A 22,111-nucleotide genomic window follows, 5' to 3' on the forward strand; every position below is an offset into this window, starting at 1 on the left:
CTATAAATCTGGTCATTGTGTTATTAGATAGCAGTCTTGCAATGAACCTATTAAGAGACGTTGAGACTTTTGTATCTATGCACGTAGCTAACTGCTTTGAACAGTAACTTCTGAGTAAGACCATCACTTTTTGTTAGAAATCCAAACTTTAATTTGAACATGGAAACGTTAATATTCAAACAGCAGAGGGCGGCCACTGTTAGCTTGATATATTGACCTTGATCCTCCTGACAGACACCCAAGCATCTGAAAAGCATGTGCTGTTTAATGTTCTAGAGCAGTGGAGTCAAACTCAATCACAGAGAGGGCCAAAGTTAAATACTGGGACTACGTCAAGGGCCAAACAAGGTCAGCATTTATTAAACAGGATATTGGATAAAGTGCAAAAAGAAAACACATTTAGGTAGGCTACATTCTTAATTTATGTACATGTAATAGATCCTTGAGTTTGACATGTAGGTTCTAGACAGTACATGGTAGAGTAGCAAACAAATGTAAGACTGTTTGTCATCTTCTCTTCTCATCTTTGTATCATATGAATTGTGTGTCATGTCAAATTAATTTGAACCTGATTTTGGGGAAAGTGACAGCCCTACTTCTCATGCTGTTTAAAGTTTGTCGTCCATTTCTATGGTAGTTTAAAAATATGAAAAATACTGACATGGTACACTTGTACTTTCTCCTCCTGACTATTGTTGCTGTGTTGTGCTCTTTTTTCTTTTTGTAACCTAGTTTTACAGTTTTGGGTTTTCAGCAAGTAAACACATCTCCTAACAGGGCAACACAAGAGACAGGCTGCCTATAAACTGCTCATCATGGTTTCATGGTGCGTTTGTTCCCTGCACAGACATCTTTGTTTCAGCTGCTCACTGCTCTGTACCTTTAACTGTAGCCAACGTTTTTTACAGGCAGTTCTTTCTCGCACAAATCTCCCAAGTAGAGACAAAACAAGTCTCAGTGTTTCAGAGTGTTTCATTCAAACAACACAGACAGAAGTCTAAACAAGCGTATGACTTCCATGGGCTGAGACTGGCATCACATGACGGTGTTGTTGGCAACAACTGTAACATACGCAGTGCCTGGAAGAGTGCATTTCAATTATTGTTCCAGTCCTTGCTATATTTGTGGACTGCTATTGGAAAAATACATTTGCATTAGACAAGGGTGAATAATATAAATAATAATAACAATAATTATATGAATTTTACCAAAAACATTGCAATATCAGGCCCTTTAATTATTAAATTATAAAAATTAATGTTTCAGCTTTTGGGCCAGTAAAAATATACAACATTACAGTCAAAGGGAGGCCTATAGTGAAAAAAACATTATGTTCAAATAGCTGAATCTGTGAACTAAAGACACATAACGTCATAAGAGTTTATTATTAGCTCAGTCTTGGCTCTTCTCCATTCAAGGCTTGAGCTGTTAAGGAGCTATAGGGAGAGTCGTATACCTGTCGACAAGCTCCTTGAAACTTAAGTGACATTCAGTGGAGTCATTTCAGTCTTTTTGACAGTGTCTGTCTGTGGATACAAGCTGAAAGTTGGTAGAAATTGGGAATTATGTGGAGCAAGTCATCCATGACTCAGAATGGGTTTGCCCCTGAAATTGAAAACTAAATCACACCCTTTGGTCACATCTGTCATTGTCACATACTATAGGAAATGTCATTCCAAATTACTTGTCCCCTCCCTGGCTGTCTGATTTTTGTTTTATTCTTTACAACTTAAGATGGTTTATGCTTAAATAGACATGGTATGCGCCATCAGCACCCATTACTAAGTGAAGAGAATAGTCAATGGCACCCACTGACTTAGAGGTGGTGTTGCTTTAATGGCTGCATGGGGAGAGACTTTTGAAGGTCATAATTTTAAATCCCTGGATGAGCTGAGAAAAATGGGAGGGAAGGGAAGGTAGCAGTAAGTGCTGCCTGCATTTTATTTGCTGCTGTCAGACTGCCCTTCACCAAAGTGCCAAACTGCTCAGAGCCCGTCGCTGTACAAGATGTGCTCCCAGCTGTGGCTGTGGATATTATCCACAATGACTGAGTGAAATGATTAGATAAGTGAGGGATGGATTGAGGTGTGATAGGTACAAATCAAGAGCCATAAATAAACTACATTCATATTGTATTCTTGTATTACCTTATTGCAGAAGTATCATCTATGCATGTCAATTAATAAGAAATTACAATTCAAGTATAAATAAAAGGGATACAAAATATTGATATGGAGATAACAATCTCTACATTAAAATGTTCTTTTTAGTTGTATGATTCTTAATTCCTGTCTCATTTTATTTATAATCTTTATCAATGCTCAACGACACTTTCCATATGTTAGAAACAGAGAAAGCCAAGAAAAGCTAATATCTAGAAATATAAAGGATTACACATTATAATCATAAATTAAAGTGAAGTATAGGTGAGACTAAAGTACATACTTTATATGATATTTACCTTTTAGAATTAGCATAAATTGGACATAATCGCCTTGTTTTGTTTTCAATGGCAATTTGTAATTTATTGCAACCTTTATAGTATTCCTTATTAAAGTAGCACTGAGTGTTTGTTACCGTGCTAGAAAAGTAGGCATTCTATATTCAACTGAAAATGGAAATAGTTCAGAAAGCATGTTCCTGCCCAAATAATAATGTTTTGGGCTTTAATATTATTTCAACTGTGTTTGTTTGTCTAATAACTCACACAAACAAAAGATAACTTATAAATACACCAAAAATGCAGCTCAACCATAATGAACAGTAGCATGAAGTCTGGTGTGGTTGAAAGTAGCATTGGTTATTTACTGTATTCCTGACAGTAATGCAATGTGTTGTGTTGGCTGATTTGGTAACATCTTGATATAATACTGTAAGGCTAAATGACTGTTCTGTTTAGATTCTTTTGACCTGTGATGATGACGCTGGATTACTCTTGACTTAACTGTGCACAGCTTTCTCCCACTGCTCGGCTTCTTCAACTGCACTTCTGTTCATATTTCATATCTATTCTGCTCTTGTCTGTCCCAGTGCCACGGCTGTCTTATCATTCAAGCCCCCTGTCATTAAGCGGCAGAAAATCCTATATCCCATCTCCTCATGGCTTCAGCTTTCAGCCTCAGTTATTCCACTATTATGTTCCAGGCTCAGCGTGCTCTCACTCACGCTCTGCATGAACGTGCTCTGGGTGGGAAATGAACTTCAGTCCTCTGCGTGCTGTCTTTTCTCAGGGGAAAACATTGCCTCTCTATGGAGAGGGGAGTGTGGAAGAACTTAATAGAACTTGGTTTTGATGCCCCATTTCTTCACATCTCAGTCTTTCCATCTATTATTATTTTCAGTGCTCCCAGTTTGTTGTGTCTCTCTGTCTTCCCCCACGTTCAACCTCATATGAGTCTACTATTTATGCCCAGTAGCTCCTCCCAGAATAGCCATGCTTGTGCTACACATCAATTTGTCCTTCTCTTTAGTGCAAAACTGATGTTTAAGTACAAGTTCACTGTTGCTTTCTAGGTATTTTTACTGAAATGTGAGCGTCGTCTTGGTGATACAAAAAAACACCACATTGCTGTGGTTTCACAGTATCATAGAAAGTCCCAGAGCTACTTTATTAGACTGTGAATGTCAATGTATTCACAATTTTCCCGGGAAATAATTCATAGATTTTATTGGAACAATTTCATTCAGCTTGATTGAATGGGAGGTGACTGTACGGCCTTGGCAGAATATGAACTTGATCATTTTGGTGACCATGTTAGACATTTAGTGAGTTGTGCCGCTTCTCTCTGTGTCTGACAGACACTGGTAGTTATATACCTTTAACTCTGTGATGTTGTCTGGTATACCACACCTTGGAATTTCAAGGCAACATCATATTTACCGCCCAAAGCCGCTCAAATAAGTTTGAATGTTACTTTTGTGCAGTGTGGCGAGTTAGTTGTATTCTGAAAAGACATTGGGACTTCTCACAGCTACTACTGGATATTAGTCTGAGTTTCAATCCTTTTTTTCAGAGAAGTTACACATATACATAAACTCACACCTAGAGACCAAATAATCAATTGTCCCTCTTCCCATCTAGCGAGCCAAACAACCAGTCACTGTTGAGTCAGGATCTATTTAACCAATGTGGATAGAGATGAGATTGCAGTGGTGGCACTCTTCTCTGGCTGATATCTACTGGTTGCTAAATGCACGGTGACATCTTGGCAGTCTGTGTCTGAAAGGTCTCTGAAAGTGCTTTATCTCCCTCATGATGAGTATTTCTCTGACGTGTCAGCTCACTGAGCTATAACTTGTGGGGGAAGTGATGAGAGAAGCCTCAGGTGTATAGGATGAATAAGAAGGATGAAAGGATGGTGTACGTATGGGAGTTAAAAAAAATAGGCTGTTGAAATTCAAAGACTTACCCTTGTGTAGCATTGTGTTATGTAGTCATTACAAAGGTACATTATTGTGTGCTATCTTTGTTTTAGAACTGTAATAATTGTTATTGAGTATGTATTCATCTCAATTATCCTATTGATCTGTGTCCAGTTGTTTTGACAATCTAAATCTCATACTGACACTTCCTCTTGATGCACATCCATCAGAGACAGTGTAAATCAGATTCAGATCCAAGGTAAAATATCATTTTTGGTGAATTCCTATTTGTGTTAAGATTGATGACTAATACACGTATATTGCACAGCCTGGCTTGTGGTTTATTGTGAGAACATAGTGTTCAGGTTGCAAAACGAAATCAGTTTCTATAAAGGTCTGAGAAATGGTCCTACTTCTCACTTGCTTGATTTATTACATCAGTAAAAATTTCCTACGAAGTTTATGATCTCAATTGTTGCTCTCAAGTCTTCAATACAGCATGATAAGGATTAAATTATAGTCATTTTTACAGGAAAATAGATGATAAAGCATAGTTTGGCTGTCAGGCTAACCTCCACTCCCAAATATGGTAACATCCTGCTTGAAAAAAATGCCAAGTGGGGCTTCAAAACAGCATTTCACAAACCAATGGGTGACTTTATGGTGGGGGCCAGTTAGGTAAGAACAATTCAACCCCATTATTAAGTCAAAATGATCTTACCTGCTCTAAGTAATATAACTCAGCAAACTATTCTTTCCTTAGTGGTCAAATTGTACATGTGCCAATCATTTAAATTGTGTTGGACCACAGTTACACAACCATACTGCCTTCTTGTCTTTGTATGCTCTGTGATGATTGTTGGGATATAAGAAAAGTAATTGTCATGCTGAGAGTTTCTATCTGTTCCTCCATTGCACTGCGATTGCATCCACCTTATTGCCAAGATCAAGGCTGCTTCACTGCATACTAAACTTACATGCCACACACGGAGGGAAATATTTCTTGGATGCGTCTCACTGTGGTAGCTTTCAGTAAATACAATTCTAGCCCACCAGTTGCTGCTCAGAAAGTTATTCTTATCCCTGTATAGATGTGGATCTCACTTGGAAGTCTCAGGGCTTCTTGGTGGTAGTGGCACCGAGCAGTAGGTGCTGTGTGACATCTCACATGGGGCAAAACCAGATAGTGTTTGCTGCTTTCACAGATGGTCACACGTCGCGGGCTGCAAGGTATCTCATCTAACGGCTAGTTCATCAAGTGCAGTCTCAGAAACAGAAACCCACCCTGCAACTTCACGTCTTCAATTTTAATTAAGCAAAGCTTTCCTGGTTTGTGTTGTCGGTCGACAGTTTGTTGTTTTCACACAGAAAACTAGAGGTGGTGCCACCAGAATTCGAGCATTTCAGTGGGTGTACGGAATTATACCATGCATATAAGCATTATGCTGTGTGAGTGGTTTTGTTGTGTGTTTGTGTTTTCATACAGCTGTAAGATGTCTTTCTATTTTCCTTTGGCTACACACATATTGGGGGAGATGGGAACACTCACTTCCACAAAAAAAACAAATGATGAAAAAAAGGGGCACATACATTCTTTTAAAGGAAGTCATACAAAATACAAATACACTCAAAAAGTGAATGAGTTATTTGTTGGCCCATTACCCATCCCTCCAACAAGTTTCAAGAAAACTGGTTCAGTAGTTTTTGCGTGACAGACAAAAACAGCAATGAAAACATAACCTGCTTGGTGGAGGTAAAAATATCAGGGGAGGTGGACAAAGTAATGAAATAACCACATGTGTTTAGCTAATTTATTTTGAAATGGTCATTGAATTGGAAAAAATATATATTGGGTGCTACTCTTTAAAATCACTATTCCAATACAAATTCCCCAAAATGTCTGATTGTTCTCTGTAATACAGTATGTCAAGTTGAGCATCTTCCTGAAATATGGACAGGAGGGAGGCAGATTTACATATCTCAGAGGGAAGAGCGAAAGTGAGAAAAACAGCCTGAACGAAGAAAGTGAGTGGGTACGGACAAAGAGCTGGAGAGAGAGAAGAAAGTTGGAATATTTGAGCTGGAGGGAAAAGACAAACAACAAAGAAAAACTTTGAAAGTGCAAGAATGGAGTAGGAAGAAACAAAGACGAGAAGGAAGAGCGCTAGTACAGTTAATGTGGAGAAGCCGTCAAGTGTTAGAACAGAAGACAGACTTCGGAGCAGCTGAGGTTAACAACAGAGATGATTGATTCAGCCTCTTAATGAGGTACTTGCAATTTCACCTTTCACCTCTAACAGCTTCAGTCCTTGTGTGTAATCAGGGGTTAAAGTTTAGTGAAAAACAGGCTGTAAATCTTTCTGAAACAACAGAAACGTGCACAGAAGCTGAATAATTATGCAATTAGGTGTTGTAAGGTTGCAACTGAGTGTTTGGAAGCTTGAAATTGGAAGATTTGAAACGTTTGTGTATATTCATATTTACCTTGTTTTCTATAAATGTTGAAGTGAAATCTGGTGCACGTGCGTTGGGAAAAAAGTGATATACTACTATATATATGCAGTCAATGGTTAATGAAAATAGTAAACTTAAATTGCTTGCTTTTGTTTGTTGAGGAATTTTGTTTTAGTTGTGCTCATTGTGTGTAGAACATATGACAGAGAGATATGCTGGAAGAATTGAGCAGAGGGTCTCTTCATATAGTGGATCCTGTCTAAAGAAATGAGACATGTTTGTGGAACTGTACCAAGCTCAGGTCATTTCCAGAAATGTTTTAATGAGAGATAAACAATGCAGTGTTAGACAGTGTGTACTTTGTTGTCTCATTTCTTGTCAGCACTGGCACACAGACAGTGGATCTGAATTCTGAATGTTGTTAAATGTAGTTTGGATCAAACACTCACAGACGTACACACTCCACCAATGTATTCATATAAATGATGCCTACAGGTAAAATCACAAGCTTTCTCATGCCATTTGATAGTCCACACACACACACGAGCATGCACTGAAAATGTACTGTGTGTGTGTTGAATGTTAAAACCTCCTTATACTTTATACTGATTTGGAACGTACAGTACATTTTCAGGTTTTTCACTATGTTATATGGTTTTTTTTATTTGAGCACATTTATTGTCATCACTAACAGACTACCAGGTGATCACTTACTGCTCGCACCAATTTATCCACTCTAAATATTGGATAGATATGTGCACTTCTTTATTAACTTTTCATTAACTATTCAAGGTGTTAATTCAGATCTTTAGAGTCGTGCCTGTAATATTTCTAACACACACACACACACACACACACACACACACACACACACACACACACACACACACACACCTAAGCTGCTGGTTGAATATCCTCATGAAATATTTAGTTCTTTGATGATTCACTCATGATGAATCAAAATTCCCAGTGTTTTCCAACTATTAACTTAATGCCATGAACTGCATTATTTGTTGTTTTGACTTTATTGATTGAATTTAAACACAACAATCAAAGTATGGCTAAAAGCATAGAACAGTCATTTTTTCTTCTACCCCTGCATTCAGACTATGGACAAATGTGATATAAAATAAGAATATACACAAAATCTTGCCACAACTCACTTTTCTACGGAAAGATGCTGTATATTGAAATCACAAAAGTTGTCTTTTTTCTGTCAATTGTTTCTTCCCACTCTTTTGAGCACAAATCAATCTTATTTCACATAGTATAATTAAGTCTTTAATGAAGAGCAGTCAGTCCTTTACCTCAAAAACAGTCATCAATCTTTATCAATGAAAGATCCATTTAAATTGTCAACACTAATGCATGAGCCCCACTAAATATTCAGGACAGGTAAGTCATGAAAAACAAAACGAGACTGAGGAGAATAACTAAGCAGATGACAATAAAAATGATTATCCAATGAAAACAAATTATGGCCTCTATAATTTCATGTTTTTCTAAACCCTGAAGAACTAATAATGTAGGCTAACATATAATTAATGTTTAGTATTAAAGATAGTGTGTGGTCATGCCCTGCACCCATTGTCCTACTAATGGCCTGTAGCTGATGTCCTATAGTGCTGTTTCATATCTTTAAATCAAACATTTTTTTGGGTCACACAATCAAGAATGCTCTGTCAATATAATAGAACAAAAATCCTTGTAGTAATGAGTGTGTGTGTGTGGCTGTTTGTTTGTTTGTGTGTGTGTGTGTTTATGTGTGTGTGTGTTAAGGGAATATTGTCTTTCATGTTTACGCAACGTGCCTGCACAGTTATTTTGAAAGTGTTTTGTATTCTCGAGGGTCTTGTGTGGAAACCAATTTGCCGTGCTGTAATTTTCGTCACATTTTGGTTGTGTTGTGTAATCTCTGTTGCATAATGAAAGTAACACAGAAATAGCAGTCCTTAATTTGGCTGATGGCCACGCGTAAGAACACTTATATTGGAAACCAGATAAAAACATTCTCATGTAAAAACACAAGTGACAGAGATGATTACATAAGCAAGATGGAGTGCTTATTTCAAAGAGATTTCCTCCCGTCTTTCTGTACGGTTTCTGGGGTTATCATATTTTAATGATATGCCCGGCGCTCTGAGATTTGTGAACTCAAAATATTGGCCTGCATGGTTTAGGAAGGGACTGCTGGGCAGATGGGATTGTCACTGTCCCCGAGGCATATCTGTCATCCCAGATTAGATGTGGTGGGGACTTTTCAGTCACAGCATGGCACTACTTTCTGCCTTTGGCTTAATGAGAAACTAAAGTGTAAGTCAGTTTTGCTGGCTGCTCGATACTGCGTCATATTAGCCCCCACTGTGAAGGAAAGGAAAACTGAAAACTAAACAACAACTGAATTATAATTGCAATGGAGAGAAAAGTCAAATATGCTAATGTCACATTCACCACTGGGGGTTCTTATGGTGTTGGACGTCTCTGACGTATATTGGATAGCAGATATTGCTTGATTCTCAGAAGCGTGATTGGAGTCACAAAAGACTGAATTATCTTTTTAGACTGCAAGCCGGAAGCTGCTTTTCATAATTCCCTCAAGCCGCTGTGAAGAAAGTATCACACAATGAGGAGGCTTTATCTTGATTTCAAAAGAAAACTCTTCACGTTGCCATGCATTTGACTTCCAGGGTACAAATAATGTAGCTTCAAATAAAAAAAAATGCTGGTGTGGATCCCATGAAAGCCCTCAGCTTTTTCTCATTGTGCTAAAGTTATTGAAATATAGTCCTTCTCTGCTGTCTGTTTCTTTTAAGTACATGTGCCACAGCTGTTACTCGTGTTAAAAACAGTCATCAATCTGTCCCAAGGAAGGTACGTGCATGGAGTTTGACGAAAATTATCTGAATCCTGTTATGATTGTTCAATATATTGTTTTTGTCATCTAGAGAGCAACCTAGTCTCAGCTGTTACAGGCATTCCATAGACCGATATCAAACTTTTCCTAGGTCTTACTTTTAGTTGTCCACAGTGTTTGTGACACAGGCCCGTCAAGTTTTGAATAATAGTGTTTGAATTATGGTCTTTGTTTCCTGGGAGGATGCGCTGTAACAGGATAAATCTTCCCCACACCCATCACGACTTTGTCTGCTAAGTTTGATTCAGGAGTTCCTGCTTTATTGTGTGAGGCCCTGGTCAGGGGGTTGCCATGGTAACACCCTTCCGCACAGGATCTGACACCCGTGACCTTGTTAGATAGATGAGAAGACGGATTCACCAGCCCCTGTCAATATGGTCCCTGCTGTACAGTTAATCATCTCTTACTGATGAAACTCAGGTTTAGCTCACTCATTGTCATGTTATTGTACTAAACTTATTTTGATTGGTCATCCTCAAATGTTAAAAGACAAGAGAGAGTAAACTTCTTCTGGACTATGTGGGAGTCTCTTTAAACACATAGTGCAAACAGTTTAGGGTTTGCAGTCACCTGCAAACCCTAAACTGCCTTAAGTCGTGGATAGAGCACATCGACTCAATTCCTTGCCTTACGATAATGTTAGTAGATTGTAAATTTTATTTAAAAATATACATAGCAAGGATTTATATTTGGGAACTTTGTAACACTGTTTACTAAACAAATGGATGTGGCTTCCTGGTGCCAACGTGTGCCCTGGCGGGGCGAGAAAACAGGATGCGTCTGATATGTATGCAATGGTGCCGATAACCTGGGCCAATATTTGTGCTCGGTTTTAAAATGTCAGCCTTTGTTATTTTGCAATGACCGAATGTAGTCAAGTGTAAAAATAACATATTTATTTTGTATGAGAGGTGATTTATTAATTAAACAAGATTAGATCTTCATTTTTGAAGCCAGTTTATTTTTTAATCGTATGACATATGTGTCTTAATAATGTTTGCTGACAGCTTATTACCAGTATGTAGTGCAGCAGAAAGAGGGTGAGTTTTATTTTTAGTTAGTTTTTTCACATTCACCCTCAAGGAGTTTAGAAATTGTCGCAATTTTTTGCACCTAGTTGGAACAAAAATTTGTCATTATATTAAATATTTGATGCCAGTTTCTTTGCAGTCAAAGTCAATAGCTCATGACCCTGTGACCCCAAAGTCTGGTGACTGCCTGTTTTTGTTAGTCCATTGTCCAGCCCCCAAAACTCCTTACATTGCCTCTATATTAGAGTCTCTGGTCTGCTAAAATGTCCTCAAATTGTTGAGACAGTGTATAGAAAAAGCTACTTGTCTTACACTCTCATTCTGTGCGAATCTAATCCCCTATAACTCAGTAAGAGTTGTTTCATTGCAAGTCTAGTTTGCTAGAATACAGAGCCAAAACTTCAAAAATATCTCTCACTTCAGACTTAACTGTAAATCTATAAACATGAAAGACTCTTCCTCACTGCCATTTGTCAGACCACAGCACATGTGAACTCAGCTGTAAGTGCTTTTGGTTTCCATTTTCCGTCTAACTGCTCTAGTTCATAGGATTTAGGACTTTAAGGTTTTGATTCATTGACAATATCAGTGGCTTTTATCTCACCTAACCTGGCTGAAACAGCCAACTACAACACAGGACAGCAATTCAGAAATAAGCTCCCTTAATCCTCTTCACTTCTGCCTCTCTGCTTTTAGATTTGTACAGGTCCCGTTGAGGGCTGGGAGGAGACAGATCATTTGTTCACAGCATAGACTGGCTGCTAAGTAGGGAAAGTTTGCCACCTAATGGAGACAAGGTAACACTACTGTGTCCCTTCATAAAACATTGCCTGTCTCAGTTGCTATGTTTCAGCTTTTCTTGTACCTTTGTTGCTTCATTTCAATCTGGGTATAATAAGTATAGTATAGTATAGTAGCTTTATTTGTCAATTTCTTTACATGTACAGACATACAGAGAAATCAATATATCGTTTCTCACTCTCCCACGGTGAAACATAAAGTGCAGGGGGCTTAATTATAAGTGTATAATAGGTTCTAATTCTACTTGTTTAGGTGAGTATTTTAGTCCCACATGGACATTACTTTGTAACTTTCTACCCACTCTGTGCAGTTAAGTAATTGTATCAAAGAATATAAATGAATGTTTTAAATTAACAATCCATAGCAGTATAAATGGAAGAATCTGTCTCAATTTAGATTTTCCTGTCTTTTAAATATTTTGAATGAAAAAGTTTATAGTGCACTTGCTGTTACGATGGTAATAGGGATGTCACAGTGTGGAGATTTTTTCCACCGGGTAATAAACCTGTGACAACGCTGTTCTTACCGATGACACTAAATATAGTTAAAAAGAAACAGCTCTATATCTGTAGAACTTTAACATTTGCTGTTTAGATCTTCCCATTACATTTTTAACGATACAAATGATTTTGGTGCACTAAGTGAGTGAGTGAGTGAGTGAGTGAGTGAGTGAGTGAGTGAGTGAGTGAGTGAGGGAGTGAGGGAGGGAGGGAGGGAGGGAGGGAGGGAGTGAGTGAGCGTGCAAGCGTGCGTATATGTGTGTGTATATGTGTGGATTAGAAATTTTACCTCCCATTTAATCTGACAGTTTGTAGATTGACTCAATAATGTTATCAGGTTTGCTTTATGCAATGATTCAGATTCTGAAATACTTTCAAATAGTTGCTTTAGCTCGGTCCACTGATATGTGAAAATGGACCAAATGGATTTTATATGTATATAAAATATTTAAAAAATGGACACACAAAAGTCACACTCTAGATTAATGAGCATTGCATTAGTGACATAGAATTTTATAAATATTTTAATTATACCTTTTTCTCCTGTTTTTCTTTTTTCAGGTCCAGCATCCCCTACGTTTGAGGCTAAAGTATTCACCATTCATCATTGTGATACTACATTAAGGCCCTGTGGCCTTTAGCTTCATGGCGGGTTTTCCTGTCCATTGACCCAGTGTGCTGACTTACTGGACCAGTAACCATGTCCGCCTGCAGCACATTCACAGAGCACGTGTGGAAACCAGGCGAGTGCAAGAACTGCTTTAAACCTAAAAGTCTGCACTGTCTGGTTCAGAGTGGTGGAGGAAAGCCTCCCTCTGAGCAGAGGCCTTCAACAATTCAGCAACAGAATCCACTCACTGCTGGGGCCAGAGCCATCCCTCACCTTACCAACTCTCAGAGGGCTGTTAGTGGGTCGGCTCGCTCTGGAAACTTTCGCCCACCGGTAGCTAAGAAGCCAACCATTGCTGTTAAGCCAACTATGATGCTGCCCTGCTCCTCTGCAGGGCTCGATTTAGATGGCAACCTTCAACCACCGCCAAATGTAATAGAACAGGGCAAAGCATCTGCCTTTAGAATCTGGAATCGCAATGGACTGAACCTTCAAACACCTAGTGGGCCCAGAAACAACAATGAAGGAGAGGATGGCAATGAGGAGATTGAGGGCTATCGACAACTTAGCCCGAGGACTCCTAGTGGAAATAATAACAATAGTGGACTGACAGATGTCCTAAAGGAGATTGCTGGGTTATGTCCTGGCCGTAGTTCCCCACCCCTTTCTGGCTCCAAGGACATGTTTTGGGGACGAATCAGTAGTTCATACCAACGGTCCTTGGAAAGAGGTCTTCTAGCCTCAAGCTGTCTGGCCATGGGAAGTAGCATTAGTGGTGGTTGTGGAACTGCTCAAAAACGGGTATCCCTTAGTGACAGCGCCAAGATCATTAGCACAGAGGGTGGTCGCTTCTGCTACCCAGAATTTTCCAGTGAAGATGAAGATGATGAGGATGAGAACGAAGAGACTGAAAGGGATGATGATGAACATGAGAGCTGGGATGAAAGTGATGAAGAGTTACTATCGGTGGAGATCCGTATGAGAGGCCAGCCACGCTTTGCAAATTTCCGAGCTGCCACATTGTCTCCAGTTCCCTTTGCTGTTGGGAAAAAATGGAATACTGTGCCTCTTCGGAATCGCTCACTTCAGCGGATTTGTGCAGTGGACTACGATGATAGTTATGATGAGATCTTAAATGGATACCCTTCCAATTATTCCAGTGGAGCTCTCTTTCCCTATGGGTCACATAACACGCAAGGTAGTTGTTTCCTTTCAAACTCAGAGTCTACCACTTCTCCAGAATCATCATCATCGCTACCAGAGGATTCTCAAACAACTTCCAGCAGTGGGAGCAGTGCCCCCTTTGCTTTTAGAAATGGCCTGCATTCTCCCACCTCCCCTAAGGCACAGGTCCCCATCACTTCACCTATCAAAAAGGGGCCTGTCCACAGAGCACTGAGCCCACTGAAGGTGAATGAAACACACAAGGCTGTCCTGGCCATTAGATTAGAAGACCAGGATGGCAGAGAAGGCCTGCCAATGCCCCAGGCACTTCCAGGTCAACCAGTGACTATTAGTTTTAGTCCCACAGAGGAGCAAGCAAAACCATACCGTGTAGTGAACTTGGAAAAATCGCTGATCTGTAAGCCTTACACTGTAGTGGATGTGTCAGCATCCATGGCCAACAAAGACGAACAAATTCCTGACTCTATTCCAAAACCACAAAACCTGTCGATGTCCTCCAGCCCTACATCATTCTCCAGTGCTCCTTTAGGTCAGCCTCTGTCTCCAAAATCCCCTATTTCTCCATCTTCTTCTGTGATGCCAACATCACCCTCATCTGGTGCTCCATCAGTTACCTCCCGGAAGAAATCCGGGAGTATACGCTATCAAGAAGTGTGGACATCAAGCACAAGCCCGCGCCAAAAAATACCTAAAGTAGATTTAGGTGTTGGGCCTGGCCCCTCCATCCCTACACAACACTTCAGCCACAAGTCAGCTCCCACTTCTCCGATTGCTGGGCTGTCTTCCTCCCGAACTGTACCTGTGAAATCCCCTAACTTATCAGAGATCAAGTTCAACAGTTTCAATAATGCAGGCATGCCTCCATTTCCCATTATTATTCGCGATGAGCCAGCCTATGCTCGCAGCTCCAAGAATGCAGTCAAAGTACCTATTGTTATCAATCCAAGTGCATATGACAATTTAGCTGTGTACAAGAGCTTCTTAGGACTCAGTGGGGAAATCCCACAGCCAAAGGGGGTAGGTAATAGGGTAGCCAGCCATACATATGAAGAGATTGGTTCCTCTGAGAGTGTCCAATCCTCCTCAACAGAGAAAACTATCTCTGGTACAGGCACATCAGAGAGAGCTTCTTTTGAAGAGACAAAAGCTCCAGCTGAAGCCTCATCCAAAGTACCAAATTTACAACCTAGAACCACTACAGACTCTAGCACTGTGACAAGCACTGTGTTGAGCTCAAAAGTTGGGGCCCTCTCTCCCACTACGTCAACAAATACCCCTGCCATTCTTGCCATTACTGCAAACTTACCTAAACCCAGCCCGACTGCCAATTCTGTTACACGCACTTGCAACACAAGTGGAGATGCCCCTTGCAGCAATGACGATGATACAGATCTAATTTTGTCTTGTGGGCCAGTGGTATATCACAGGGAGGAGGCCAGTGCTGTACTTTCACAGATTGTGGCCTCCATCCAGCCTCCCCAAACTCCTCCAGAGTCCCCCTCAGCACAAGCCAACAACTTCAGTTCTGAGGAGCTGTATGCCGTCCCGCCTGATGCCATGAAGGAGACCCTTACCCGACCCAAGTCTCTTTTTTCCACAACAGATGGTTGTCTTTCTAAGCCCAAGAATGACACGCCTTCAAAAGTTTTGTCTAAATCCCAAAGTGCCTCTGCTTCTGTCCCACTCTCAAGCCCCCGCTCAGAACCCAGTGCCCCCTCCCCCCCTCCTAGGTCTACGTCTTCCCCATACCACGCTTCTAACATCCTTCAAAGACATTTTGGCAACTGGACCAAGAGCTCTGCCTCCAGTTCTCCTTTAAGATCCAGTGAAGGTGAAGGAAGTCCTGGTGGAGACGGCAGACGTATTTCTGCAGAAAGCTCCAAACCCAAACGCTGGATCTCCTTCAAGAGCTTTTTTCGTCGGCGGAGAGATGAGGATGAACAGAGAGAGAAAGTGGAGAAAGAGAAGGAGAAGGGAAAGTTGGTTGGGCTTGATGGGACAGTCATTCATATTCTTCCACCACCACCAATCCAAAACCATCACTGGTTCACTGAGGCCAAAGCAGAAGATCCCACCCAGAAGCCAACCATTATCTTCACCTATAAACCAGACAGTAGCAGCACCACTGGTGATGGAGAGGGAGAACTACGAGTAGAGGAGTGCAGACAAACTTCACAACTGGCATCTGATGAGACCAAAGAAACCAGACCTTTGAGCCCAGGGAAGACGTCACCCTCCCAAAACACTGGAGTTGATCTCATCAGCAAGGACATCAGGTATTTGTTCCAGAACTTTGAATTTACTCTCCTGGTACCAGTATATTCCGTTCAAAACTGGGGTTTACAGTAAAGTGAATATTTTACACAAAATTTTTTCATCATGACTTTGTCTTTAAGCCTTATATGTGAATTCTGAATAATATATTTAGTTGTGTTCTACCTACACCACTCCCTGCTGGTCTAATGAATGATTTTGCATGCAATACCTGTTTTGCCATTACCCACATGCATTCCCATCAGAGCAGCCACATGGTCCAGCTTTAAATTAAGATGTTTAACCTTTTCCATCTACCCCACCAAAGTGCAAGGGTTGCTTCTCCTCTTTTCATACAGATAGATCATTACAGATTCTAAAGGTGTTAGTTCTTAATTTGCCTTGTCTGCTCGCCCACTTGCTTGGACTATAAAGCCTGTGTGGTCTCTTCCCTAATGTCAACAATTACCTGAATAGCAGGCAGTGTGCTCAGTGTTCCTCCCTCCAGGAATGGGCCTTAAGCTGCTTTCAGACATGCAATGAACTCCGCAATTCGTCCGTATTTTCTCCGGAGGACGTGCATGGGTAAACGCAAATATCTGAGTGAGATGGAGATTTGATGTGAGAACACAGCAGGGGATCCCCCACTGGATTCTATATGCAACAGACGTAAAAAAAAAAATTAAAAAAAAATATCTCCGGGTGAAAAGGCGGTCATACACGTAGAAGATATCGACAAAGTCAAGAAAGCTGATGAGTATCTTATCGAGTTTTAATGCTTAATAAAGGGCAAAATTATATTGTTTTCTTTTGATTCTACATGTTATCATCCACAAATAACTTAATGAAAAGCTTTGATTTATTTTGCATTAGGAAATAGTCATCACACACCACCAGCATGATTAGTTGGAATTTCACTCTGGAAATATCACAGCTACAGTCTAACTCATGGACAACTTCTTAAGTTCTTGTTGGGCATCTTCTCACCTGATCTCTTACATTGTGACTCCCTCGTAACACTGCCCTCCTCCCTTTCTTCTCCTCTCTATGTGTCTCTGCCATCCTCATATTATCCCTGCCTTCTGTTGCTTGGCTTGCCACCATTGCTTACTTACTCTCTTTCATGTAATTTTTGCTCCTGTTCCATGTCTTCCATCCATATATTTTCGCCTTTGAGCCCGAAGCACTGTGAACTCTTTAATATTTCACTCCTCCATCCTGTCAAGAGCTCGGCCCCATTCTGTCTCATTTCTAGCTCCCCTCCGTTTCTCTCCTCAAGTTTCAGCTCTAGTCATCTCTTTCTTCCAGAAGTTCCTGTCTCCTCTGTTGCCTAATTACAACTTGTACAGGTATCAAATATGTGCTAGTTTTACTATTGATATGAGATAGGATATAGTTGCAATTTTGATGCCAAAAAGAGAGAAAAGGTGGTCTCCCAGTTCCTACTGAGGATGAAGGAGTATTCAAATAACGACAAAATAATTTGACTACGTTTATCATATTCAATAAAGTCACTTCAAATATTAAAGGTTTCTTTTGGGTCTTAACCAGTTTATCTGGATTGTAGGCCTTAATAGGTCTTGAATGCATATTATATTTATATAAATATTTCATACTAGGTCCTAAATATGTATAAATAGCTCTTAATTATGTTAAGCTTCATTTAACACTTCTTCCATTGCTTTTTATAAAAAAGAATGGTATACATAATGTCTCTTTATGTTGTAGTTCTTTCTCAAAGAACCAGATATTAGCATGTTAACAATACTAACGTGTAATTTATAACTGAGCCGACAAAAATTTGGTCAGAAATGAATGCAGTAACATCAGCCTGACTATGGGATTGACCACGGATAACGTAGCATTTTGAGTGTTATTCCCTACAAGGTTACTTCAACTTATCTTCAGTTATGCGGAACTGTAATTTTGTGACTGCTATACAGTTGTATCCCTTATTGAAAAGTCTTAAGTTTAAACTAAAGTCTCCAGGAGACCCATAATACAAACTGCAGTATATAATATTAAATGTTACTCTTGTTTTTATTGACCTGCGAACATCAGGGAGCATCTGAGTATTAAAAGACTGATCACGTCTTTGAAATTAAATTCATATGCTCATGTTTGATACCAGAAATAACTTTTTTTGGAAACTTTTATTAAGCAGCTACCAGTATTGTACATTACATCCCCACATACTGTGTAGCCACAAATATGTAAGCCTATGTGGAATCCCACTTCAATCAAACTATCACACAACTCTTTGAAACATCTCAACTTTGGTCTCGTCTACTAATTTTCTTTGCACTTGTCTTTTATAAACATTCCTTTGTGACCCTTTTTGTTTACAGCATTCACTGTGAAGCTATCAATTAGTAACTGAATTATTCACTTGGCCTCTTGGGAGGTCTGTACCTTGCATTGTTACTTTACTGTTTGTTTGGTGTTTACTTCAGGTGTTGGCGAATAGATTTGTGTTGACCCCAAAACAGTAAAAAAACTAAACCTCTACATGGTGCCTGAGCTTCTGTTGGCGTTGTGGAGGAAGATGTGACATACTCTCTAGAAAGAATGTGCTTGTGGAATGCGACTTCAGTAGATACCTTTTGGTTCTTTGGGAACAGACTTGAAAGGGTAAAGAAAGCCTTGTTCAATATTTAGTGTTATTGTTGACAATTGCATGGCGCCTATTGTTTTATATAGTTGGTATAAGTATAAGTTATAGTATACGTTTTTCAGCAGTGTACTGGAGCTATTGTTAGGAGTTTCTCAAATTTGTTTTTATGAGGCAACACATTTTCACCATTTAAAATATGTCCCCAGAACCCATTTTTTCTTCACACTTTGTTGACCTACCTGATGTTGTCGATAAATGGTTACATGATATGTTTATTTATAAAGCAAAACCACTTTGGCACTCGTGTTTTTTCTGGAAGTGAAATATTTTCCATTTTGGCTTCTTAAATACCTGAACTCTCCCTGGATAAAAATACCACTAGGTCAGTTATTGTATGAACTGGTCACTCAGGTCATTTTACAGACCTTCTGTTTTGATTGGCAGAAGAAGGGTTAACTCCTCCGTGTCTGTTTCTTTGCCTGGAAGCTCTATTGGCCAACAGTAGGCGTGGTCCTTTGCTCTGGTGAACATTACCTCAGACAGGTAAGAGCTTTCAAAGAGGGAGAATAGAGGAAGACGAGGAGCGAACACATGCAGGAAATAACTTTTGGATTCTTCACAAGTGGCCAGCCTACAGTTTCTACTCTACCTAGAATGTGAATTCTCCTGTGCCTTGTGTCCAGGTTTCCCAGATGGGAAGCTGTGTGAGTCAGTATAGTGGGTAAGCTCCTTTCTTTCACTCACATATTTATAAACCTGTGACCACGCATCGAGGCAATGTGAAGTCATGTTGACTTAAGGAGGAAAGGTTTCTGAGATTGCGTGATTTGTGTTTTTGGTTGTTGTGATCGTTTGTTTCTTGAATAGAAGGTCTGAGAAATTGAAATGCACTGAGGTAGCTTCATTCTGTCTCAACAAGTCAGGTCCTGACACTGAAACATGTTGTAGGCATAAAGGTATGTTTGTGACCAGGGCCTCTCAAGGTGTGAAACCCAGTGGATGTTGTCTTCTTCCAGAATTAAATGCTGGGAATTGGTGCCCTGCCACATCATAGCTGACAGTAACCCGTTATTTTCCTCTACCGCAGACGTTATGTTTTTATCCCTGATCATTTGGTTTTTGGTTGACTTGTAAGCAAGGTTACACAAAAGCAACTGAACAGATTTCCACAAAACTTGGTGGAAGGGTGTCGTATGGGTCAGGAAAGAAGCCATTGCATTTTGGTGTGGACTTTCTTCATTGCATTTTTTCAACATTTTCTCCATAGACTTAGATTTTTGCTTTTAAAGAACAGGCGCATTTAGGGAACTGATATCTATGAATGTGTGAAATTTGGTGCAGCTTGTCTATATTTAAGGAACAAGGAACCGTGAAGATTGAAGAGGAAACTGAGTGAACACGTACAAGTCAAACCACTCTCAGTTTTTATAGCACAGCCTTTATTCGATTTGTTCACACTGCACTGTCGATTCACTGTTAAGTTTGGAAGTACACTCAGTCTTTGATTCCTGCATCTTTTCACACTATTCTGCTTACCACACTTCGCTGGGCCTTTTATTACATCGACTGTCAGCTACTGGCAAAGTGCTGAAGTCATAAACTCACAACTTGGAGGCTGTTGATCGACTCTCTTACAAGGAGGACTTATGACCTACAAACGCAGATCATAAACTTGTCAGATCTGATGCCTTCCTCAGACACAAGAGCCCCCGAGGTAGAGATAGATACATGAGTGGATGGGTGTTCTTCTTCAAGTACTCACTTTTCTATCACGTCATGGCCACAATATAGCATTCAAAAGTTCTCTCTGAAATGCCTGTGTAATAGCAAATCCTGGAAAACCAATATGACTTTAAATAATGTGAGCAATATTTTCTGTTTGAAAATAATTTCTTGAAAAATGATATTCATCTTTAAAGTGAATTGAAACCAACTGAAAAAGAAAATCTTGGCTCAGGTGTCAGTTGTTTAGTCCTTTCAGTTTTGTTTGGCAGATGATACCTTCTCAAAAAAGTGCATGATCACATAAAGCATTAGTCATATAAGGAAAATATGATATCGACATTAGAGTAAAAAGAAATTACACATCTGATTCGAGATAAAACAAACATTACTGCCAGTCTGCCCCACCTATGAAACCAGCACTTTGAACTCTTTGTTTTATCTAAACTTTTTACTGCTTGCTTTTCCTTTGTGTTATTATTTAGCAGAAGGACAGGAATGATAAATAGATCAAAAAGTTTCAGACTAAAAATGGTGGTGCTATAATAGTTAACATGCCATTAAAAATAATATCTCAGATTTTGAACAGATGGCATGGCCTGTCACTTGCTTAGGTGGTAGAAATCGCAGGTATTGTGTGTGCTACAATGGGGGTGATATCTACAGTAGTTTAAAGTGTCAGCCAGCCTGGGTGATCGTACCTGTGTGGCCTGAGGGTGTAATGTCTCACAGAGGTCACATTAAAAGACTGTGGCTCAACTGTTATCAGATCAGAGATCAGTTCCCAGGTTGCACTGAGTTTTGTTTTTCCTGTGATCAAAGTGGGCAGATGGATCCCAGAAGGCTCCTGATGAAACACCAGCTGTTTACATTTATTCACCATAGCTGAGAGACACAGCTACAGGTGACTGTGGAAAAACGCCAGCTCTTTCTGCATGAGCTTACTCGATGCATATTAATTCATGGAATTAAAAGAAAGTACTTTGTGAATCAAAATGGTTATTTCTCAGTTTCAGCTTTGTGCTTGTGGTCAGCTGCAGTCTCTTTATTCTCTTATCTCCTGCTTTAACCAGATGTAGGTTTGACAACATGTACATGTTATTACATGTTCAGGGCTTTCTTCTTGTTACTATATTACATCTATTGCATCATTGTACTTAGGTCTGTGGTCTGAGCCGGTGGGCTCATTCTCTTGTTATGCGAACATCTAAAGTAATTATTTTGGGATGAAGGGTTGCTATTGGTTACTTTTCAGCTCTTCAGAAACAACTTTTTAGAAACGTAAAAACAGCAGAAAAAGAATCTTGCATAATTATATGACAAGCACATACATAACATAATATAATCTGACCTAATATGTTTCTGTATGACAGAAATATAACAAAATGAAACCCTCATACTGTACGTTTGTTCAATGTTCGTTTCAATGACGAAGCTCGTCAATTATGTGTATGTTAATATGCATCCATCTGCTCGAGACAAAGAGGGGACCCTTAAGAAATTGCTTCGGGGCACGATTAGTGGTCCCAAACTCCACATGGTAAATTTACATCAGCGTATGGATCGCTGACTGAGCCCATTGTAGCCAAATGGGCAGGGCTAGTTTTGGACCAACATTTTGAAAAGATATATGGGTTTGGGTCAGGTGCAGTCATATTGGCTTGG

At 39.8% G+C, this 22,111-nt stretch overlaps 1 protein-coding gene across 1 annotated transcript in view; it reads left to right on the plus strand.

The window, feature by feature from the left end:
- Positions 1–22,111, plus strand: part of peak1 (pseudopodium-enriched atypical kinase 1) — a 94,160-nt gene that overhangs the window by 57,217 nt on the left and 14,832 nt on the right. The window contains exon 4 of the mRNA XM_061076818.1: positions 12,624–16,133. Coding sequence (XP_060932801.1) covers positions 12,763–16,133 — 3,371 coding nt within the window. The 5' untranslated portion in view covers positions 12,624–12,762. The remainder of the gene's footprint in view (positions 1–12,623; positions 16,134–22,111) is intronic.

Source organism: Limanda limanda, chromosome 8, assembly GCF_963576545.1.
Source record: "Limanda limanda chromosome 8, fLimLim1.1, whole genome shotgun sequence".
Lineage (NCBI taxonomy): Eukaryota > Metazoa > Chordata > Actinopteri > Pleuronectiformes > Pleuronectidae > Limanda > Limanda limanda.